This window comes from Misgurnus anguillicaudatus, chromosome 17 (genome assembly GCF_027580225.2).
Source record: "Misgurnus anguillicaudatus chromosome 17, ASM2758022v2, whole genome shotgun sequence".
Lineage (NCBI taxonomy): Eukaryota > Metazoa > Chordata > Actinopteri > Cypriniformes > Cobitidae > Misgurnus > Misgurnus anguillicaudatus.
Genome location: NC_073353.2, coordinates 40,723,031 through 40,748,805, shown reverse-complemented (window position 1 = coordinate 40,748,805; position 25,775 = coordinate 40,723,031). Strand labels below are relative to the sequence as shown.

Below are 25,775 nucleotides of genomic sequence, written 5' to 3'. Positions count from 1 at the left end.
GGCTGTATGATTTACTGTTGTTGGAATATTTACACTTAAATGGCAACACATGCAATTTTGTATTGCGCCATGTTGTTTGATGGCCATTTTCTCATTAAATAACAATCTCTGAAACGAGTTCTTTAGTAAAATCACAACCTGTTGAATCGGTCATAGCCTATGACGCTTTCACGTCATGCATTTTGCGAATCTACATTCACGCAACGTAAATAACGTAAAAACTAATTCCGTTACTAATTCAGTGTATATTGAGTTCTGTGTTTTCAAGTGGATTAATAATTTGGTGGGGCACTGCCCATAGACTGTATTAAACAGGCACAGCCACACCTGCCCATATACTGTAGATAAGCTATTTATAAGTTGTTTTATAATTTTCCACTTGAAACATTGTGCTGCCTGCATGGCATCAAGGTAACTTGGCTTAGGTAGCGTGCACACCAAAGCTTTTAAACGCAGCCTGAAAACGCCTGGAGGACGCCGAATGCCAGCTGTTTTTTCAGCCAAGAGCTTTGGTTGCTGTGATACTTGAGCTGTGAGCCGGTTGGTTGTTGTGATATTTGTCCCGCCCTTCGTCCACTGTGATTGGACGGCCGTGTGAGAACTTACATTGACGAGCTGAGCGTTTCACCCAAAGTTGAATATTTTTCGACCACAGCGCGGAACAAACGGACAGCTGCTGGCTGTTTTGAAAAAAAGCTGCGCTTCCATTGGGAAAAAGCATATGCCGGCCACGGGCGTAAACACTTTGTTGTGCACGCTCCCAGTTTATGTATTTTCTGTGCTTTGCCCACCCTGTTTTATAAAGGCCCACCCACTTGAACATTTCTTGAACAACGTCATAAGTAGACCTCAGACAACAACGTAAAACAATAAAAACGACTGATTCACAACACCTTTAAGATTATTTTTATAAACTCAGAGACTACAGGCTCACGGCATCCCATATTTTACCAATTCATAAAAGATGAACGTTTTCTGGTCATCTGGGATTTCAGTATGAGGATTGTAATTTTTGCATATAGATAAAAGAATGACAATGATAAAAAATGTGATAACAACAGCAGTCATGAGATTTATCAGATTGAAATGAGAGTGAGTAAATGACATAATTTTCATTGTTGGATGAAGTATTTTTTTAAGAAAGTCCACACACACCTGTTGGTAAAGATTCTCCCAGTAATCTTGAGTCATCAGTCTGAACAAGGAGAGAAAGGCCCAGCCGAAGCTATCAAAGCTGGTGTAACCATAATCTGGATTGGAACCTGCTTTAGTACAGAAATATCCATCTGGACACTGCCTAAAATATACACCAGAAAATGCATGTCAATATTTTAGGCAAACTGTTTTTGAAATCGTGTGAAGCATTAAATCTTACCCAGCATCATGGCTTTTTCCACAGATCACAGGCTTTTTAAGTCCTGGTGGGACATAATAGTTACCTAAAGAATAAAGCAGGCAAAAGCTTTAAATATTGATAACATTGTATATGATTGTATATGATAATTGATGATATTGTATATGATAAGATAGGGCTGGGTGGTACTGTATAGTGAGTTTTGATTTTGGTACTTTTTCCCAGCGGGATACGGGATAACGTCTATCTCAATATGGTTGGATATGACCCTCTTTCCAAGCCAGCTTGCATGTTGTGTATATGTTTTAAACAGGGAGGAAAACCCTGTCTTTACATTTTTAAGCTGTTTTAATAATTAGGTGATGGTCTAATAACACAATTGTTGCGTTGAAACATAGAAGATGACAAAAGGAAGATTTCATTTGATTAGAGAAACAAAAACATCTAACCTAAACTTGGATTGTTATATAAAGCTGACAATCTTGGCCCATTAACATGTGACTTCAGAGAAACGAGCTGGTGGTAAGTCGGTCTTGTAAGCAGATGATGCAGCGTCACACCCCATGCAAATGGGAACCATGTTAAAACCACACAGATTAGTGCATATTTAAAAACAAAACACGGACGTCTTTTTCTTCTAGACTGAAGACTCCAATAGATTTCCCATTCTCGCTGAAGTGCTTTCCAATGGATATCGTATTCCCCCGTAAGAGTTATCTACAAACCCTTCCTCTTATTCTTCCTCTTAAATGGGTTTTTCATGACTGGCACTAATAGAAACGTCCATAATGCTTAGCGGTGACAGCTACACACATTAATATACAGTAATGCACACTCGACATTTCCTGAATGATGGCCAATTTGACCAAGACCACAATGTTTTGCCATTTTATCCCCGTGAAGCAAAGCATTTAGACTTTCGAGGGACTTTTGAAGTATGAATGCCTGATATACAGTTCTATCCGTCTTAAGCCAAGACCGTATTCTAGCATCAAAAGCCCAATACGTGTCTGGATTTAAAAACACTAGTGTGAACTTACTTGAATCATCAATATAATTTTTGCAATCCATTGTCATGTCTTTGCTACAGTTCTCCGCCCAGCTACCAAATGACTCCAGGGTGGAATTGGGTGAGATTTTCACACATTTATGTCTTAAAGATCCCATGAAGAGCTGTAGTCCGACCAAAGCAAAGACACTTAGGCAAAAAAGGGTCAGGATCATCACATCAGACAGCTTCTTGACAGCCTGGATCAAAGCTCCAACGATTGTCTTCAGCCCTATGGAGAACATAAAAAGCATTTATTTGTGAAACAACTGCTCATGATAGACATTTAGACTACTGCATAAATTTTGGAAAACTAATAAAAAGCTAAAGCTGTCAAATTAGTATGAAAGACATTTTTAATGTATCACAGAGACAACATGACTGGATGAATACATGCAAGATGTTCACAGCGCAAACATGAAGGCATAAATGAGAGAAACACATGACCACAGATATTTGTATTAAAATGTGAGTTTTAATACAAGTAATTAGTAAATTAGTAATCTGTTTTGCACTGACGTTAAACACCTTCATTTGCATTGAATGATTTGATGTCTGTGTCCTTCAAGTTGTACAATATACACTTTAAAAATGCTGGGTTACTTTCAACTCAGCATTAGGTCAAAAAGAGATTAACCTAACCCGTTGGGTTGTAATTTAAAGGTGCAGTGTGTAACTTTTAGGAGGATCTTTTGAAAGAAATGCAATTTAATATACATAACTATATTTAGTGTATAAAGACCTTACATAATGACCTGCTATGTTTTTATTACCTTAGAATGAGCCGTTTTTATCTACATACACCGCGGGTTCCCTTACATGGAAGTCGTCGTCATGTTTCTACAGTAGCTCTAAATGGACAAACTCATATATTGTTTCAGATGACATGTTTGTCCTTTGGGGGTTACCGTAGCTTTTCTTTGCATTTTGGAAGGGAAAGTGGTGTACTGAGCCGTTGGTTGCAATTCACATTATCACCACTAGATGCTATAATCTACACACTGCACCTTTAACCTATGCTGGGTTGTTTTAACCAATTGTTGGATCAAACAAAAAATTGTTTATGTTAATTTACCCCACAGCTGGGTTTGTCCCTTTTAAACCCATTGCTGGGTTGAAAATAACCCAGCATAATTTTAAGAGTACCGAAATTACGACATTTTGCCTTGAATGCACTCTAAGCCGCTTTAATACCATCTGCCTAATGCAAAATTGTAAATGTACGCTTATAAATAAAAAATAATATAATCACATAAGAAGTATCTTTCCTGTAAAAATCACACTCTTAAAAAATGCTGGGTTATTTTTAAACCAGCGTTGGGTCAAAAAGGGACGAACCCAACCCGTTGAGTTGTAATTTAAGGGTGCAGTGTGTAACTTTTAGGAGGATCTCTTGACAGAAATGCAATATAATATACCTAACTATATTTTCAGTGGTGTATAAAGACCTTACATAATGATCTGTTATGTTTTTATTACCTTAGAATGTGCCGTTTTTAACCAAATACACCGCGAGTCCCTTTACATGGAAGTTGCTGTCATGTTTCTATGGTAGCTCTAAATGGACAAACTCATATATTGTCTCAGATGACATGTTTGTCCTTTGGGGGCTACAGTAGCTTTTCTTTGCATTTCGGAAGGGAAAGTGGTGGACTGAGCCGTTGGTTGCAATTCACATTATCACCACTAGATGCTATAATCTACACACGGCACCTTTAACCTATGCTAGGTTGTTTTAACCAATTGTTGGATCAAACATAAACATTTTCTAGGTTAATTTAACCCAACTGCTAGGTTTGTCCCCTTTTGACCTATTGCTGGGTTGAAAATAACCATTATAAATAAGCATTATTTCGAGTGTACCCATACTAAACTTTTTGCCTTGAAAGCACTGTAAGTCACTTTGAATAAATCATCTGTCTAATGCAAATATGTAAATGTTTCTTATAAATAAAAATAAAATAATCACATAAGAAGTATTTTTCCTGTGAAAAGCACACTCTTTAAAATGCTGGGTTATTTTCAAACCAGCGTTGGCTCTAAAAGTGACAAACCCAACACGTTGGGTTGTAATTTAACCTATGCTGGGTTATTTTAACCCATTGTTGAATCAAACATTAACATTTTTAGGTTAATTTAACCCAACTGCTAGCTTTGTCCCCTTTTGACCTATTGCTGGGTTGAAATAACCCAGCATTATTTCACGTGTACCGATACTAAACGTTTTGCCTTGAATGCACTGTAAGGGCTCAGTCACACCAAAAGCGTTTATGGCAGTTTGCAGGCGCCTTTTTTGAATGATATTCTATGGGCAGGGCGCGTTTGCGCGCTGTTTATGCGCGCCGGGCGCCTTGCGGTTTTCTGCCGCCTGCCGCGCACGCGTTTTTGAAGGAGCGCTGAGAGCGGAGGAGCGCCTGAGCGCCGGACTCCACTCGCTCACTCTCTCCTGCGTGTTTGTGCACCTCTCACCCTCAATCAAGGTCAGAGTAAACACTTTCTTTTTAAAGTTTCTGCTAATATGACAGTTAACAGCAAAAGAGCGCTCACGCTTCAATATTTGATTGACAAGACAGCTGACTCGGTGGTTGCTTAGCAATATGAAAAGCCGCGCTGCACTGCTCTTTTTTAAAAAAGGCAGTGCGTCGCGCCTTGCGTTTGCAAGCGTTTAAAGCGCTTTTGGTGTGACTGAGCCCTAAGTCACTTTGAATGAATCATCTGTCTAATGCAAATATGTAAATATACGCTTATTAATAAATAAAAATAATCACATTAAAAGTATCTTTCCTGTGAAAATCACACTCTAAAAAAGCATTTGGGTCAGAAAGGGACAAATTAACCCAGAAAATGTTTACATTTGACCTATCAATGGGTCAAAATAACCCAGCAAGTGTTAAAGTACAACCCAGCAGTTTTGACCCAGCGTTGGGTTGAAAATAATCCAGCATTTTGAGTGCTATAGAATGGTATATAATTACTGATATACATAGTATATAATTTTGATTAGACTAGACAAACCACTACTAGAAATGCTAAGAGAAAGCAGCCAGCATCATTCTGGTCTATGGTAACATCAGCACCTAACCGTGCCCTGACTCTCACCTGGGATGACCGATATAGTTTTCAGGGCTCGTAGAACTCTGAATGCTCTCAGGGCGGAGACATTACCCAGATCCACAAACTCTGTTACATATCTGAAACATGGAGGGTGGGAAATCTTACACTGCAGAACATACAAGACACAGGAAGGTCGAGACGCGGGGTAGCGGTCCGGGTTCAAAGGTCACACAGAAGTCGTACGTCTAAACGTGTCTTCCGCTTACCTGGAATAACTGAAATAGTTTTCAAAGCTCTGAGTACCCTGAATGTGCGAAGTGCTGAGACACTGCCTAGATTTATAAACTCTGTAACAAACCTGCAGGACCAAATGCAAAGTTACACGAGAAGCTATACAGACACCAATGGGCTCTTATGGATATTTTTGCGATGCTTAAAGTTACACAAAATATATTTGCTTTCAAAATATGGCCTGGCAGTCTAGCGTCTTCTAAATATGAAAAGTTGCTTTTGTAAAGTTATGCGATCGATCGATTCAAAATGAATCTTAATTGTTAGAAACATTGAACATGAAAAACAATGTGTTTGTAAAATGATCACAAAAATGATATGAATCTGAAAATCACAATGTAGTTAATATGGATTATGTGATATTAAAGGTGAAGTGTGTAATTTCTGTGCCACAAACCACAATTGTTTTAAACAGGTTTCACAATGTAGCCAACGAAACAGTAAAGGTTGATTTATACTGATTTACGCTGTAGCATTTACACCTGGGGTCTGTCCAACATGGTGCCCAAGAGTCTGGAGTTGCCCGCCATTTGAATATTTATTACCTATCTTTGTTTAAGCTTGGCTTCTTTTATGTATGCTTCGCCGAAGACCACATCAAGGGTTGAAGGAGGAGGGCGCTGATGAGCACACTTCAAAGTGTAAAAATGACAGATGAGACATCCTATGGCTTGTAGACTAAGCAAGCACGCGCAATTTAAGGCCACGAGACCGAAAGTCCACATGAAGTGCGCCATTTGGGACAGGGCCTTACTGGTGTATACACAATATCAAGGCAACAACTGAAAAATAAGCAGCTTGTTTTGTACGTTGTTGGAGAAGCATCAGCAGTGATTTAGGTAAATAGACTAATAAGGTTAAGTTGTTTATTATCGCTTGCTTATTATCAGAGGGGTTCTTTTGAATTGATGCATTGTTAAAGAGCACCTATTTCCATTTTCTTTGGTGTGTAAGTGTGTATTAGTACATGTTAACCATATGCAAAAGGTACAAACACCAAAGTAAACAATGACACGAGTTATTGTCTCCAATGTAAATCTCTTTTCTTGGACTTCAACAAACACACATATTGTAGGCAACAGTTTACTTCCTCTGCCTGTTGACGTGAACAAGACCGACATTATCAAAATTCGTCCCGATTTGGAGCCGGTAAGTTCACTCCTGTTAGCATTGCATTGTGAGCGAAAATCTTTCAAACGTGGTAAATAGCGTTGCATTTCCAGCTGACGTCAGAGGTATTCAGGCCAATCACAACATACAGATTAGCTGGCCAATCGGTATGTACGGTATGTGGAAAATAATGTGTTTTTTAACCATAAACCACTCGAACACATTGTATTAAACCAAATACACAAAATAACGTTGTTTTTAGCAATGAAATAGGTGCCCTTTAAATTTTTTGGAGAGGTGCGTTGTTAGGCCTTTTGCATACGCCATAGTTTTTACGCAGAAGTAAAAAGCAACCTGACAGTAGGTCCAGTTAAACAAACGAAGTAATGTTTTAATATAAACATTTTGTTCACTTGGTACAGCATTACATTGGCAGTGAAACGGTTATTGGGTTTGAATACCAGAAGACATACATTCTGATAAAATGTAAACCCTTGCTGAAATGTAAATCATTTGGTTAAAAGCATCTGCCAACTGCATTATTGTAAGGGTAAAATGGTCATTATTAGCAACTCTGTATCACGAAATGATGTACCTATAGTCACGTAATTTTGTGAGTCTTTTCCGTGACACTGACATGTTTTTCCACCTTTTTTGTCACGTATTTCTGTTTAAGTGTCATTGTCACGTATCTGTTACTCAACTGTTTTGTCCTATTTTCAAACCATTGACGCTTCGTTTTAGGGTTAGATTTGGTGTTTGCGTTAGGTGCAGTGTGTAAATTTTGAGGCATCTAGTGGTGAGGTGCTGGTGAATTGCAACCAATGGCTGGCTCAGTCAACTGCTTACCCCTCGTTTTTTGATCACATAGAGAAGCTACGGTACCCCCCACTGGACAAACATGTCATCAGAGACAACTTAGTAAAAAAAAGTTTGTCCATTAAAGGTTTCTGTAGAAACATGGCTGCACAAAATGGCCACATCCATGTAAGGGGACCCTCTTTATATGTAGATAAAACCGTATCATTCTAAGGTAATAAACACATAACGGTTCATTATGAAAGGTCTTTATACACCACTGATAATATAGTTTTGAATATTATTTTGGATTTCTGTCAAGAGATCCTTCTAAAAATTACACACTGCACCTTTAAGTACTGGTTTCAAACTTTTTTTTAGGATTTATTCTTATATTTTATGATTTTTAAACTATTGTCGCCTGGCATTAGGGTTAGAGATGGGTTTGGGTAAGGATGTAATTTTATGTAAATCTAACCCTAAACCGAAGCGATAATGGTAATACGTGACAGTGAAACGTAAACAGAAATACGTGACATGTTCACGCTAAAAGGCGGAAAAAACTTGTCAGTGTCACGAAAAACACTCACAAAATTACGTGACTATAGGCACATAATTTCGTGATACTGGGTTGTTATTAGGCAAAAAACTCGTTCACAAAAGTAATTATAATACAGCAGACACAAGTAACGTCTTAAAACGACACACTTCACCTTTATGCAATGAAAGTCAATTGATGGTAATATTTTACAGTTTGTTGTCAACAGCTGTGTAGCCTACCAGACAGATCAGATCTGGACTTGATATAGACATTAAACGACAAAAAGAGACATGAAAAGACAAAAAAACACATTACAGACATACTTACGCCATGACTATAACAATGAAATCCAACCAGTTCCACGGGTCTCTAAGAAATGTGAACTGTCCCACACAGAAGCCCCTGGCAACAATCTTTATTAGTGCTTCAAAAGTGTAAATCCCAGTGAATGCGTACCTGTTAAAACCAAAAGTAATCAGCGCTGAGCAAACATAAACATTTCTGCTGTACAGTATGCTTGGATGAAAACTGAATAAAAGAAGTAGGGTGAACTTACTCCACATTCTTGGCCCAGTCTGGCGGTTGTGCATAGGTCATGAAAGCGCAATTGGCCAAGATGGTGAACATTATAAATATGCTAAATAATGTGAAAGCTGAAGTCAAGGAAAACAACTGTGCAAAGGTCAAATATCCAAAAATTCAACACAGTGTCAGGCTGGAGATTTTTAATAATCTGTATTAGCTTGAAAATAAAACAATAATTTGTTTAAAAGCAGTTTTTCCCCAATACTAAGTTTATTGTACAATTACTATGTGGGTCATTCTACAGAAAAGGTGGAATTCGGGTAATGGAAATCTGCTTAAATTAACTTCTTTCAAAACGCCCAAAACTTCTATAATAGCGTTAATTAACTTGTCAAATCTATGAATCCGCAAAACCGGGAGCTTAATCTATGTTTAATTTTTAATAAATTTTAATAAAGAATCCATGACGTTGTATCTTCAATACCTGACAAAATGAGAATATAATAATAGATAATGAATATGATAAAACTTATAAACTTAAAAATTTTTCCATCTTGTTTTGTTTGTATGCTTTTATGTTGGTCAGTTAAAGGAATAGTGCGAAGGAAGTACTCATTAGAGAAGACGGTAACACCAATGGCGGTAACACTAATGACAATTTACAGAAAAAAAACGAACATTTTAACAAAATGGCTGCCATTAGCCATGTGCTATTTCATCAGAGATGTAACAATCACATACTTATTCAGTTTAATGTATTTTTATGTAAATATCTTAACACTCTCAGCTATAAAAAAAAAGAGTAACACTAATGACATCCAAATAATCTTATCTCAAAATTCTTAGATATATCATGATAGTTTAGATCAGTGGTTTTCAAACTGGGGGCCGGGGCCCCCAGGGGGGCCGCGAGATGGTGCCAGGGGGGCCCCAGTTTTATGACATTTTATAAAATACATTCATTTATCATGAATTCTGTGTAATTAACCCTAAAAAATAATAAGCCAACTAACCAACAGCACTACTAGGTATAATGTAATATGTTTTTTTTAATTAAAATATTACATTTTTAAACTGTTTTTATCATAAATTTTCTTTTGGGGGGCCTCAGAAAAATGCACTGTACACAAGGGGGGCCGCACGCTGAAAAAGTTTGGGAACCACTGGTTTAGATAAATAAGGTAAGACATCTCACAAAAATTTTGCCTTCCTCGACTGCACTTCTTTCATTGACCTCTTGCCCCCCAAAAAACTTCAAAGAGCTAATGCATTGTTTCAAATTAAAAGTGCTTTGGGTAGGGTACACTCTAAAAACAAACGGTGCTATATAGCACCAAAAGTGGTTCTTTGCTCGTAATCATAGAAGAACCAGTGAAGCACCTGTGTAGAGCCATGTAGTGCTATGTAGAACCAAATGTGGTGCTATAGTGGTTCTGTATGGCCCCTGTGTGGTTCTGCGCGGGTGCTTCACCGGTGCTGTATGGCACTGGAGACGGTTCTTCTATGGTTGCGATTCAGATCAACGGTTTTGGTTCTGTATAGCACCGTTTGTTTTTTTAGAGTGTAACACCAATGACATAAATTTAGGGGACCAATATTTATTTGATATTATTCATATGAATACTGTATTTTTACCATCTCAGTGTTGTAGTAAATTCATACAGGGTTAAAGGTAAATGTAAATTAGATTTGTTTTATAAAAAAAACACATGGTTTTAAATAAGAAGTACATAGTTCAACTTCCATGTATGATCAAAGGGACAGGGCAATTTTCAGGACCAGACATTTAAAAAAAGTTAAAAAAAGGGAAAAAAGGAAATTACATAAATAAACTCTCTCATCATGTTAAGGACAGTCTATATTTAGTAAATATATATCATTATGGGATTATTGGGTCAAATTAAATGATTTAGGGGTCTGCAAAAGCAAGGGACAAGCATTTCCACCTTTTTTGTAGAATGACCCAATGTACTATGTTACTATGAACGGCAAAAGCCCAACAATATGCAATATATGCACAATTCAAAAAAAGTTTGATTTCACCCAGAGCTATTCACATTAACAATAAGTGATACTGGAAGCAGATCAAAGTTATACCATTCTAACTAGTAATGTGAAATTTTACTATCTTAGTAATGCTTAGTAATTTACTACATTATATTGTTGTCTTCACGGCTCCTCACACAAGCCAAATTTGGTCGTGACCCACCAGTTAAGAAACTCATGACACATGACACCCATCCAACACAGCAAAACATTCATTCTCAGCATACAGCAGCGTCATTTTGGCCTTTGTGAAGGATATGAATGCACCAAAATCTTAATCGCTATTCTCCTCAAAGGATTGAAGGGACTGAAGATGTACAAGGCAGGTGAGGCGTTGAAACGATTGATGGTGTTTTTTTTGTTCACTACTATAAAAGTCTGAAGAAGAGGAAGATGATGAGAAGCACCCTTATGAAAATTAACCAGGGTTTTAATACAGTTAACCAAAAATACATGGTTAATGTAGTAAAACTATGGTTACCAAAACATAACCATGGTATTAAAAAACATAGTTAAATCATGGTTACTATAGCAAAACAATTTTTTTATAATAGTAATCAATCCACCAAAAACCCACAAAAAATAGTTAATTTTCGTAAAGGCGGTGTTTTCAGTATGCTGATTCACTAAGGTCAATATCAGATCACAATTTTATAACATTTGTTTGAAATAATATAGATTAAAACTCACTCTTTTACTGCTGTAAAACCGGTCCAGGTCATCCAATGGTGTGGAGGCCATTTTTCTAGGAAGTTCTCCATATATAAATGGCAGTTTCTTCCCAGCCTCCAGCCCACTGTTGGGTTTCCCATTGTCCTTATTTCTCTCCTGCTTGTCTTTCGACTTCTTGGCATTTTCCTCTGCGATCCGGCTCTCGATGGCCTTGAGAGACTCACGGGTGAACAGACGGAAACTTTTCGGTCCTGGTGGAGTAAGCGTCTGCGCCATCTTCTCATCCTGAGGCTTCAGAGTGATTCTCTACACTTCTGCATGAGAAACGACTGGCGGGACCACAGACAAAGATGAGATAAGAAAGAGTGAGCGAGCGAGATGAACAATAAATGTGTTGAGTAACCGTATGGTAAAGCCTTTTACGCAAGCCTTCCGGAACCACAGGGACAAAACGCCATTTATTAAGTGATGGACACGCCTTGGGTACTCTAAACCATCATTCTTAATAGAAACAAATCGCTCTGAATGTCAGGATTATACTGTAAATGCCACTTGACTGTGACTATCCTCTTCCAACAGCTAAGGTTCCTATGGCAGCTTATTGGTAGAACATGATTGGTGGTCACAAGTTTGATTCCCAACCAGCACAAAAGCATCCAAAACAAAAAAATATGCCAGTCAAACCAGCATTTAAAACACTATAACCTAGTAGTCAATTAGCAAACCCAAAAATGAAAATTCTGTCATTATTTTCCCATCTATTTGTTGCTGTATGAATTTATTTTTTCTGATACAGCTGCCGTAATCATTGACTTCCATAGTAGGAAAACAAATATTATGGAAGTATTGTGATATATGTTAAGTAAAGTGACAAGCTGGTCAAGTATGCCACTCGTACTCGAAATGTGATCTCTGCATTTAACCCATCCCAGTGAAAAGTGAACACACCCACATCCAGAGCAGCTATCCCAGCACCCAGGGAGCATTTAGGGTAAGGTGCCTTGCACCACAGTCACAACCCAGCGGCTGTGAGACTCAAACCAGCAACTTTCGAGTTTAAGGTCCAACTCTCTAAGCACTAGGCTACAACGATTGTTGAAACCTAATGGAAGATATGTTGAAGAAGATATTTTGATAAATGATGGTAAGCACACAGCTGACTGTAACCATTGACTTCTACTGTATAGATGATGACCTTTTACGTCATGCCGCCATCTTGGGTACTTACCGAGTACCAGTAGGCTACTGAGAAGCATTGGCTAGCTTGCTACGATTGACTGATTTCTTTTCTTTTACGTTTCTTATGGATACAGTAAAAAGCCACGTAAGACACTATTTCGCACCTCGACTGTCATGAAAAGAAACGCTACTTTAAAAAAAAATCTCTTGGTTAGGCTGTGATGCCTACTCGATCCCTGATGCGTTCTTCCAGCCGCTGCTACCAAACTACTACTATTTTTACAACACTAAGAAGGCAACGACACAACATGAAACTTTGCTTAAAGTATCACCTGGATCTCTACACATGAACGCAATAAGGATTGAGAACATTGTTTGTGTACAAGGAGTTTACTAAAAAGAAAGGTTTTGAACAACTGTCTTTGGCTGTTTTGGTGTCCGTTTGCCATCTTTGCCAGACATAAAGAATCGATCTCCGAATGCGAATGAATGAATCTCATATGAGGCTCCTTTTTCAACTAGAAAGTCAATATTGTTTTTCACTTGCGACAAAACAACAAATTATCTGTGCATTTATATGGAACTATGCTTTAGGAGCTATCCATCTTTACTCTCCTCCCTCCTTACTAGGGCTGGGCAAAAAAAATCTATTTTCAATTAATCGTTTTTTTTAACGTGGTTGATTCAGAATCGATTCTCAAAGAGCAGAATCTGTTTTTTTTATTTTTTCTGCAAACATTGAACATAAGATTAACGTTAATCAAATTACTAGTCTTCTTCACTAGATGTCACCCTCTTTTTTTGCCTTGCACGATGTTACCAAGGAGCCTGTCGTTCTTTCATTCAGTGCTTAAAGTGGCGGTTTTAGGTGCTTCATCAACGTTGATGCCACCTTCACGTAAAAAAGTAAGAGGTATGGAAGCATTTTAGATTTTGCAAGCAAGACGACAAAGATAGTGTTGTGGCTTTTAATGTATTTTATTAATTACCCACTTGTAAACTTATGTTCACTGTTTTAATTAATATAGTATTTGTATTAAATCTATATTCATTGAGTTGAATCGAGAATCGAGTACAAAAACCGACCCAAGAACCGGAATCGAAAATTGAATCAAGAATCGAAATCAAACTGATTTGATAGCTTGTGAATCGAAATTGAATCGATCTGGAACTTCTGAATCGATACCCAGCCCTAATGTAAACAGACTAATGACAGAATTAAAATTTTGGGGTAATCTATACCTTTAAAGAACAATACGGTATATGCTAAGCAACTAGCAAACCAGCATTCAAAACACAACATATTATAGCAAACTAGTAAACCAGCATTTATCGGGCAGGATAAGGGATTTATAGAAAACGTTACGTGTCTGCTGCATTCTGTTGTAACGACAAAGGGTAAATAAAGTTTTTTTTACATTAAGAGCATACATGGTCAGGGTCATTTCTCTGAATAAGTTTAGGTTGTAAAGTAAAGAAGATTTATATTCGATGGCTTTTTATAAGCACGGTGCCATTGAAATAGAGTGTTGTTTTTATATTGCTGAATCAAATGTTAGTTTAACAACGGTTTTAAACGTTATCTCAAAATACATGCAGTTAACATCATTACCGCATTTTCCTGTATGAACAAACACAATACTGTATAACATAACATATTTACAAAACCAGCAAATTATTGCATGCACATACGGTACTTAAAGCATGATTTATTTACATTTTAGAAGGAGCACATTTGTCATTAATAATACCTTTACATATGCTGCGTTCTGTTTGCTGATCTGAAAATAAATGTATAGTAACTCACTGTTTAAAAAGTAAAATGTATAACTTTCTATAAATATATATAAATGCTTAGAACGTTTGCGTTGTAATAATGTACAGGGAGAATTAAAGGTGCAGTGTGTAACTTTTAGGAGGATTTAATGATGGAAATGCAATATAATATACATACATATATTATCAGTGGTTTATAAAAACTTTACATAATGAACTGCTATGCATTAATTACCTTAGAACGAGATGTTTTTACCGACATACACTGTGGGTCCCCTTATGTGGAAGACGCCATTTTGTGGCGCCATATAACCCTAAACAGACAAACAAGTCTAGAACGCATTTTGTCGCTTCTATATTTTGTCTTACACAAAACTACCGTAGCTTCTTTATGCATTTCGGTGAACGTTGGCCTGAGTGGTTGGTTGCAATTCACAATCTCACTGCTAGATGCTGCTGAAATCTACACACTGCACCTTTAAGATATAAAAATGGAGACTGGTAAAGTGTTTTATCATTAAAATCTGATAACGTCCTAACATCCAATCCTTAATCATTTTGTTTGCATTAATGATGGAAATGATGATTGCAAATGAAGCACTATTAGCCCTAACCACTGAATATTCACTTCAAACTCTCTAATAGGTTTTCTTTGGAAAACTCTCAACATATAGAGCTCCCAAGGGTGACAGCTGTCCAGTCAACATTATCTGCACTTTGACTAAATCACTTTCTCAATTCAATTAAGATGTAGACCACACACACAAACAAATGTGAAACCAGCAATAACACCATGCTATGCGTGGATCCACACATCTCAAACCTTTCAACATGTGACAGACACACGGGCAGGCATTGGTTTACAAATCATTATTAGCAGATATTGTTTCCTAATTCCATTACCATGCTATAATTTGTCTTTAAGGTCGGTAAAAATGAGACATCGTTTCCTTCACATATCAGACTTTACAAATCACATTAAAAAAGACAAATGAAGCCAGATCAGAATTTATTTATTTAGAAACAGCAATTTAGTCTGACTATAGTTCTGTAAGCTGCTCTTTAACAATACAGCAGATTTAGATTTTACATCAGAAAAAATATTGGGGTATTTATTTAGTAAAGAATATACACTCACCTAAAGGATTATTAGGAACACCTGTTCAATTTCTCATTTATGCAATTATCTAATCAACCAATCACATGGCAGTTGCTTCAATGCATTAAGGGGTGTGGTCCTGGTCAAGACAATCTCCTGAACTTCAAACTGAATGTCAGAATGGGAAAGAAAGGTGATTTAAGCTATTTTGAGCGTGGCTTGGTTGTTGGTGCCAGACGGGCCGGTCTGAGTATTTCACGATCTGGAGAATAGGCCAACTGATTCAAGCTGATAGAAGAGCAAGTTTGACTGAAATAACAACTCGTTACAACCGAGGTATGCAGCAAAGCATTTGTGAAGCCACAACACGCACAACCTTGAGGCGGATGGACTACAACAGCAGAAGATCCCCCCGAGTACCACTCATCTCCACTACAAATAGGAAAAAGAGGCTACAATTTGCACGAGCTCACCAAAATTGGACAGTTGAAGACTGGAAAAATGTTACCTGGTCTGATGAGTCTCGATTTCTGTTGAGACATTCAAACGGTAGAGTAAGAATTTGACGTAAACATAATGAGAACATGGATCCATCATGCCATGTTACCACCGTGCAGGCTGGTGATGGTGGGGTGTTTTCTTGGCACACTTTAGGCCCTTTAGTGCCAATTGGGCATCGTTTAAATGCCACGGCCTACCTGAGCATTGTTTCTGAGCATTGTTTTTGACCATTTCCATCCCTTTATGACCACCATGTACTTGATGGCTACCTCCAGCAGGATAATGCACCATGTCACAAAGCTCGAATCATTTCAAATTGGTTTCTTGAACATGACAATGAGTTCACTGTACTAAAATGGCCCCCACAGTCACCAGATCTCAACCCAATAGAGCATCTTTGGGATGTGGTGGAACGGGAGCTTCGTGCCCTGAATGTGCATCCCACAAATCTCCATCAACTGCAAGATGCTATCCTATCAATATGGGCCAACATTTCTAAAGAATGCTTTCAGCACCTTGTTGAATCAATGCCATGTAGAATTAAGGCAGTTCTGAAGGTGAAAGGGGGTCAAACACAGTATTAGTATGGTGTTCCTAATAATCCTTTAGGTGAGTGTATAACACATATATTTTTACCTGTGCTTGTGTAGATAATTCATATATTTTGTTTACTACATAAAGCATAAATTTTTATAGAAACTTAATATAAACTTGTTTGTTATCTGTCTTATTTGTTTTCTGTGTTGTTTACGTTTCTGACAACAAGACAATTTGTGTGTATGCATGCTTGGTAATAAAGAAAGCTTCTTCATTTATGTATTCAAGAATCTCTGGTGGAGCTGTTGATGATGGAGGATTGAATGTCTGATGATTTAATACAGACTGCTAAGAGACCATTGTGAAGTTTATCAGGTTATAGAGACACACTGTACAACTGCTTCATCATGCGATAAAGTAAGAGTATTTCAACCTGTGACTCCCTCAAAAGACAATAGCAGTTCAGTGTAGAAAACAAAACAAATACATTTTTAAAATGATGCTTATATAATGTAATCTGTTTAATTTCTGTCCAATTAAAACTACTGATCACTATCCGTTCAATTCAGACAAACAGTTCTTCACAAAATTGCTCACTTATTAACTCAGTAAACACAACTTGTATTCAGGCAGTGTAGTGCACCCTGAATGCTCAAAATTGTGTGTATTGCAAACAATAACACAATTATTTTAAAATATTTTATATAAAATTATATTTGGGCCATTTAGGCCATTCCACCGAATCGGTGCCATTTCTATATCTATATCTATGTATCTATCTATATCTATATATATATCTATATCTATATATTAGTGCTGGGCAAAGATTAATCGCGATTAATCGCATACAAAATAAAAGTGATTTTTGGCATAATATATGAGTATGTTCTGTGTGTAGTTATTATGTATAAATAAATACACACACATTCATGTATGTATTTAAGAAACATTTACATGTTTATATATATTTATTTATATTTTTATATATTCTATATTAAATATAAATTAAAAAATTTTATATATAAGTAAAACTATTCTGAAATGAATATATGAATGTGTGTGTGGTAAAATATATATAATAATTAGACACAGTACACGCACATATATTATGCCAAAAATCACTTTTATTTTGTATGCAATTAATCGCGATTAATCTTTGCCCAGCACTACTATATATATATATATATATATATATATATATATATATATATATATATATATATATATATATATATATATATATATATATATATATAAATGCAAAAAAACTACTTTGTAAATACATTTTATTATTGAGCAAAGTGTCATGCATGTTAATCTAACACCACATTTAAACTATATAATTAAAAAACTACACAGAACACTCAAAAACTGTATTTTTGCATTTTATCTCTATATTTACCTTTAAACAAACCATAAAATTCTTCAGATAACTTTCTTTTTTGCATTTTTTGGGGGGTCCATATCCCATCTTTGCTTTAAATATTTTTTACATGATCTTAATTTTCTAAAGACCATGTGAAGATCAAAAGTAACTTTTGTCATTTTCTTTTCTGTATATTTTATGACCATTAATGCTATGACTGTGAATGTCAATCTTAATGTTCAGTCCTATATTATTTATTTGATGTTATTGGTTTATTTAAATTTGATAAATTAATTTGCTAAGTGTGTTCATGCTATTAGCACATATTTAGCTCTATTTTTCATTTGCTAAGTCTATGCTAAAAGCTCAGTCCAGTTACCAAAATGCCTCCATCATCCATTAAGAAACCATGTTAAAAAATAAACTAGTTACTTAAAATTGACCAATACTCAGTAACATATGTGTGCTATAGATTTAGAGGTGGTTTCCCGGACAGGGCTTGTTTTTATTTTTTTTGCTTTAATTTCAAAACACCTTGCCCTGGCATATTTTAACATATATCAGTACCATTGTTTTGTCTCAAGATGTATAGTTTTTTTAAAGGTTTGTTTGTATAATCTACTTAAATGTCCCAAAATAACTAAGACTAGACCTGGGTTAAATCTTAACCATGTCCGGGAAACCATCTAAAAGATAAAAAATAAACTTCAATTTTGACGAGTTAACATGCAAATAGCACAAATTAGGTGGAATGGCCCATTTTTACTGTTTACTGAATACATTACTTTGAATGTACTATTATTTTCAGCGTACTTGGCATCAACAGACCTGTCCCAAATGGCACCCTATACACTTCTATAAGTCTGCACATTGGCGAAGCTCACACAAGTGCAAGCTTAGATTAAGTGCGCATCAAGGGCCCATATCGATCGAAAAGGGGGCGCCCATGAGCACCCTTTTCAAACCTAAAATGACCAATAGGACTCGTGCATGTGGTGGCAATTGCACGTCTACGAGACCGTAGCCGTTTCTCAATAGCCTCTTTCACACAGTAATTCTGGTAAATTACCATGAATTTACCAGAATGAATTTACCAGTAAATACAAAAATGTGCTGTTCACACACGCAGTGGCGTTCCGTTAATTTACCAGTAAGACAGCATTCACACATCAGTATCAAAATACCGGTAAATTCGTTGAGAAAGCGGAAGTACCTGTAGCACGCGGCGAGCTCGGTGTTGTATTTGTAAACAATCCACGTCGTTCATAACCACGGTCCGTATTTTGTTGTTTTCACATCTGTGGTAAACAGTCGCGAAGTTGCTCATGACCAAACAACATTGAATGAGACGACGTCAAACCGAAAATGCGTTTTTAACAACACTACTGTTTGCACTTTAGGCTTCACAGAGGGCGTGCTAAGAACGTCGGCAATTCGGCGGTAAGCTGTTTTAAACAACTTTGGTGAAGAAATGTGGACGTAAACTTCAGATGTGCTCAACTTTCAAGCAGCATGTGTGTGGAAACGCCAGTAAACAGTTCGGGGGTAAACGCGTCATCTGTATTAAAACGCTATGATTGGCCCGAAGCTGTCAGCACGGTCTGACGTCGTCCGTTCTAAATTCCGGTAATCCTATAATTTTCGTTCACACACAGCGCTTACCGGTAAATTACTGGTAATCTTACAACCTGTCTTACTGGTAAATTGGGAGCACTGATTTACCGGAAAGGTTCTGTTCACACATGACATGTTAACGCCAATTTACCAGTAAATTACCAGTAAAGACTGTATGTGTGAAAGGGACTAATGTCAAGGAAGGATCCTCGGAAGCCAGAATTTCGAGGATGCTACGTCATCGACGTCCATCGAAGGGCTGTTCCAATGTCAAGGATCCTCGGAATATCTGCCAAGGACTGAGTCCTTCATTCCAGAAATATCCCATATACAGAAAAGGATGCATATGTGTATCCTTCGCGCTCTTCGCGCACTGAAATCACCCACAATCCTATGAGCGCAGCACTGAATGCACACCTTTCATTGATGCAAAGTGCACTTGCTAGCCTGTTCCATTTAACATGTTCTCCGCATGCTTAAAAGGAGCCTCACCGAGCCTCTGAAGGAAGTGACTTGTAAGGATTAGTCCTCCCAAGGAAGTACCCTTGACATTGAGAAACGGCCCACAAGTCCACATGAAGTGCACCATTTGGGACGCAGCCAAGGTCTGTTTTAAAACTTCAATCTGTAACTTTTGCCTCTCTATTATCAGTATGAATTGCAGCTTTAAAATAGCAATGACTCAAACAATTACAAACGATTTCAGGGAAGATACACATATAGTGAAATACTTAACACTATCAAAAAGGTACAAACTATTGACATATAATGTCTGGCTTTATTGCCAAGACATATGTGTTTGTATCAACCAAGAGAAATGAAACCGACCATCAGTAATACACTAAGGATGTAATAAATCCAGATGATTAGCATCAGGCTTTGTCCTCAGAGAGATGGTTGAACACCCCTGTACTCCCAGGTGATTCAGCAGGTCATTTTAATTAGAGATTGAGTGGCCTTCTGACGGGCCCGGCTATCCAACACGAGCCAAAATAAACTTCAAGTAAAGCCTCAAGTCAACATGAGCTGAGGTTACTACAAATAACACGTGATGTTCATTACACAATTACTATTGACAACAGAAACCTGACTCTTGCTCAAAGCCTTTAAATCTTTCTTTATGACAAAGTGACTCTGTGAGGGTTTTGAACAGAGGCAAATATACCTGACAACAGACACTGGGAATACGACACCATACGGCAGCTGTTTTGCACTTTAATACAATAATCACTAAACAAAAACATTTTTAATGGCCTCACATTGAATCATACTAGTAGTTGATGTAAACAGTTGAACTATAGTTTGTATAAATCCTATTTCTTGCTTTAGATAGACACAAAAAATGTTACTTAATGAATAACTACTGCACTGTAAAAAAATCTTTCCAGCCTTACATTTTTTTGTTTAATCAACTTGGATTTACAATTTATTTTAACTTACTATTATTTATCTTGACAAGAGATGAGTTGCTCCAACTTATAAAATGAAGTTGACTTATTTTAACTACAATTTATAAACTATAACAACTTATCTCTGGTCAAGATAAATAAAGGCAGCAATAATTATTATTATTAGTTATTTTTGAGATAGCCTTTAAAGACATACTTTGCAGTTATTTTACCTTAATATAACAGCTTCAAAGTTAATTCGGTGGTAAACAAAGTCATAGTAAGGCGAATCATCCTCCTGTTGAAGCTCGGGGAGGACGGCGCTAGCAAAACCAGCAATGCAAGCTTGAGAGAACCGCCCCTGACAAATCTCGCGAGAATCACGACTTGCTTTACGGCAACGACGTCACACACGTGTGGCACTTTGACGTCATCCGTCTGTCGGTTCTTGCAGCGCTGCATGAAGTGGATCAAGCCTATAACAACAACTGCACGCGCGAATTTGATACGTGAGGCTAAACGATTTAAAAGTTAAGAAAGCGCGTTCGGAAGTGAAAAGGAAAAGAGAATCTGACCGCGTTAGGAACCAGACAAGAGTCCCACTCGGTCAGGTTTTTACTCGTTGGCGTGAGCTAAAAAACAGCACTGGATGGGATGCTGATCTGGCGATCTTGTTGATGGACTAGTAAGTAAATCTCTTATTTGTTAACTTGTTTGTGCTCTATGTTGTATGTTGTTGCGCTTGCTTGTAGTATGTCATGCGATTATCATGACAACAGTTTTCAATATCTCACATAACTATCAGAACATAAATAAGCCTAGAGGTTGTAAATAGTGTAAACATGCACAATTTGCAAACTATTATGATAAATAGCAATAATCATGTATAGTGACATTATAACGAACAACGTTATGAAATAATTCAACGTACACAATTAACTTTGTCATGGCATTTTGTAATGTTTACATTACAATAAAAGAACACAAATGAAATGATACAGTAGACATAGACTATAGACTGTTTACTTGTGATTTAGCTGCAATCATGTAAAAACGTTAAAAGCCAGCAATCGCGGTACTTTATTATTATATGCACTCTACACTTGGAATAAACTTCTTATTATCCTTTATCTGTAGTTTAGTAGACCATGCAGTAGCCTAATATTTGTATGAAATTGTGAAACATTACCTGGTCATTATCTGAGGTGTACCAGAGTGGGATATATAGGGAAATTACGACAGTTGCAAGTATTCTCCACCGACTCTAGGGGTCACTGTTTGACAAAAATGCCGAAAATGCATAGAGCGGCTTTAAGGGAAATAAAAGTTAAAAATAATCATGCTATACATTGTATGTTCACTTTGGAGTTGGACTAGTACACTACCAGAACTAATCTGACTCACTCACTCACTCACTCATTGTACAGAGATTTTGGACAGGGATTAGCTTAAACCCAACATGATCTCACAAAGTTCCGTGGGATAGTCACAGAATTTTTTGCTCATTTTTCCGTGACATTCTCACGGATCTCCGCATATTTCTGTGGCCCTGCCACAGACTTTCTTTTCCGTGGCATTCTCACGGATTGGTTACTCAACTGCTTTTTCCTATTTTTAAACCATTGTCGCTTCGGTTTAGGGTTAGATTTGGTGCTTGCGTTACTTTGTCACTGTAAGTATTGGTATATACAATTTTTTCTGATGTATTTTTTTTATATTTTCTAAACTTTAATCAATTGTCACCTGGCATTGGGGTTAGAGTTGGGTTTGGGTAGGGATGTCATTTTATGTAAATCTGACCCTAAACCGAAGCCTTAGTTTAATTAGGAAATATAACTAGTTTTAATAAACATGCCTTACTAAAAACATTACTTACAAAAAGTACTAATGTATTTTAAGATATGTCAGTGCAAGTTGTGCAAATGTTTTTGTCTAGGACTAGTCTAATCCCTGTCCAGGAAACCGCCCCATAATGACAATAGACAATACTACTACATTACTATGTCAATTTGTCAATAACCTGTGGTTATTAAAAGATCACAGGTAACACACATACGAAAAAGAGATAGCTTTAATGCTAATAAATCCTAACCCTAACCATACACTCTTAGAAAGGATGTGTTAATTTTTTACACATCTTTTTATGTGTAATTTTAACACATTATGTGTCATTTTCTGTTGATTTTGTGTACAAATAAAACACAAGTTGTGTTAAAAGTAACACAAAATGTGTTGTTTCAATAACAATACAGAGATCGGTGAATTCTGGGACAAGGCATTTAGTCTGTTGTCCCAGAATCAACACTAATGTGTTGTTTTTAACACATCCGTTCTAACTGGGCATTCACACCAGAGGCGGCAAGCGTGGGTGATTTACATGTTAAGTAAGTCAATGCAAAGACGCGATTTGGCATCCTGCGGCGCGGTACACGCGGTAGGCCTGGCACAAATGGTGCGGAATACGCGTCGCGAATCGGCCGGATTGAGCGTTGCCGCATGAAAAATCTGAACTTCAGCATTTCCGAATAAATAAATAGGTTTACACTATACAAATTATCCCCATCTCTCTCTCGTTTTCCATTGCTCTTCCTCTCCAGTGTCCAAATCACAACAAACAAGCAGGACTACTACACTTTCTTTAAAAAATCCTGATAATTAACACCCCCCATGTCATCCAAAATTTTTAGTCGAGAAGAAATGCATGCGTAATGCCTGTCACACGGCTGGTGCAAGACGAGAAGTTGTGGTAAAAGTGCATTTTTTTCTTGCCAAAAATGACAATCGTTTTGCTAGATAAGACCTTTATGCCTCGTTTGGAATTATTAGAGCCCTTTGAAGCTCTATCGAAACTGCAACTGTTGAAGTCCAATAAAGTCTATTAAATTGAAAAAAAAAAATCCTGGAATGTTTTCCTCAAAAAACATAATTTATTTTTGACTAAACAAAGAAAGACATCAACATTTGGGATGACATAGGGGTGAGTAAATTATCTGGATTTTTTTAAGAAAGTGAAATATTCCTTTAACATGTTGAACCCCACAATCACTTTCAATCAAGAGCCATTCATGAAAGGCACAGGTAAAAAACATTACATTTCCCAAGCGTTGCTATAGACTAGGTGGAAACTAAAACCATCCAGGAGCACTTAGCAGAATGCCTCGAAATCACCAACCATAACTTACTCAATAATGGATCTTACATACTATTCACGCATGCCTTCTGAATGGTTGTATTGCATTTATTGTGAACATGGATACAATGCCAATATGATATAATAGAATATTTTAGAATAGAATATAATAGAAGATTGTTAGTTTATCTATAAAAGTTTGTTAGTTAAAGTTGATTGTGTGGGCTTGAGGTTACGCTACCTGTTTGTCTAAAACCAAGAGTCAATTGCGTTGGGAGCTTGATTTTATAAAATGTCCTAAACTTTATTATAAAATACAGCCAACTCTACACCATCGCAGTGAGGTTATATGATTTCATGAACACATATTTATTGAATCATTTGAACTAATTTGCAAATCTCTCTAAATGATTTGTTTGCAAAACAGTTTGTTTCTCTGGTGAATCGATGCCCAGAAATGACTCGCTTGCATGAGCAAATTAATTAGTTTACGATAAGACACTTTCCACCCTTAAACCAAAAGTCTTTCCACGCTTTAAAATGTTTAAAGATGCATTTAAACATTACATTGTGGTGTTGTTTACGAATCTCTAATTATAGACCGTTTCATCGGATGTGCGTAGTCGCGGTTTCGCGTCTGCCCGGAACTTTACTTCCGGTCTCTTGTTTGTTCTGACTAGTGGCTAAACTGAACTGTGAAACAAATACCTTGTTAAAATAACAAATGTTTTGGTTTACTAAAGACTAGGGGAGAAGGTGGATCACCGCTATGTTTGGCAGACGATTTGTAGTTAACATTGTATACATTATATAGTACACATTTTACACAGTAACATTAGCTCAGTGTAGTTTTTGACATGCTTTAGCTATGAAATATGAACTAAGGTAATCTACTTGTTGTTTATTTTGCTTGTTATCAGAAATAAACTACTCTTAAATGACTTTGTTGTTATTGATTCTTTGCGGAAGGGTAACACGTGCCATGAACATGAAGGAGATTTTATGCACGTGTATGACAACGGTCATTAAGTGTCATTTGTTCAATTATGTCATTTTCAATGCAAAGCTGATATTGTTTGAGATGTCTTTTTTAATGACGACTTGACATAAACCAATACATCATAATTTGTCATAAATCGTTCATAAACATAACATAGCAGAATAATTATCAAACTTAAAGGGGGTCGCACACCGTCTGCGCAGCTCAGTGCCGCGCCGTTCGAAAAAAATCTGAACATTGTTTTCTATCAGTGTACGCACACCGGCGCCGACAGGTGGCGCCTGTCCGCGGCGCCCAACTACGACTCACGAAGTTGCTCAAATCCCTGTCGCGCCACAGAGCGCCACTCACATAGTTTAACATTTAATAACATCATATTTGTCCCAAATCATAAACGATTAACATTGGTGGCGTGGCGCTGAGCTGCGCGTCCTGTGTGCGACCCCCTTAAATAACTACCTAGCTTTATGGGTTAACATTACATTAAACTGTCATTTAAATGTCCATAAGTGTTAATACTATGTCAAATAATTTTAAATACCTTAACAAAATGCAACGTCTGAAAAATAGTCATGACGTTGTTAAAAAACGATTTGACAGAGTATTAACACTAAATGACATTTTAATGACGCATTATATATGTACCACTGTAGTTGAGGTCAAGAAAAATATTCATGACGCTTTTATAAAGTTATATGACATTAACACTGGATGACATTTTAATGACAAATTCAATTTGTATCACT

The 25,775-nt window shown here is 36.9% G+C and overlaps 1 protein-coding gene across 4 annotated transcripts in view; it reads right to left on the bottom strand.

Annotated features, from left to right (window-relative positions):
* scn1laa (sodium channel, voltage-gated, type I-like, alpha) overlaps window positions 1-25,775 on the bottom strand; it is a 56,574-nt gene that overhangs the window by 28,454 nt on the left and 2,345 nt on the right. For all 4 annotated transcript variants that reach the window (XM_055215376.2, XM_055215377.2, XM_055215378.2 and 1 more), the window contains exons 2-9: window positions 11,458-11,768; window positions 11,028-11,145; window positions 8,753-8,843; window positions 8,524-8,652; window positions 5,502-5,593; window positions 2,395-2,634; window positions 1,376-1,439; window positions 1,156-1,297 (exon numbers count right to left, since the gene is read on the bottom strand). In XM_055215376.2, the coding sequence (XP_055071351.2) occupies window positions 1,156-1,297; window positions 1,376-1,439; window positions 2,395-2,634; window positions 5,502-5,593; window positions 8,524-8,652; window positions 8,753-8,843; window positions 11,028-11,145; window positions 11,458-11,715 (1,134 nt within the window). In that variant the 5' untranslated portion in view covers window positions 11,716-11,768. The remainder of the gene's footprint in view (window positions 1-1,155; window positions 1,298-1,375; window positions 1,440-2,394; window positions 2,635-5,501; window positions 5,594-8,523; window positions 8,653-8,752; window positions 8,844-11,027; window positions 11,146-11,457; window positions 11,769-25,775) is intronic.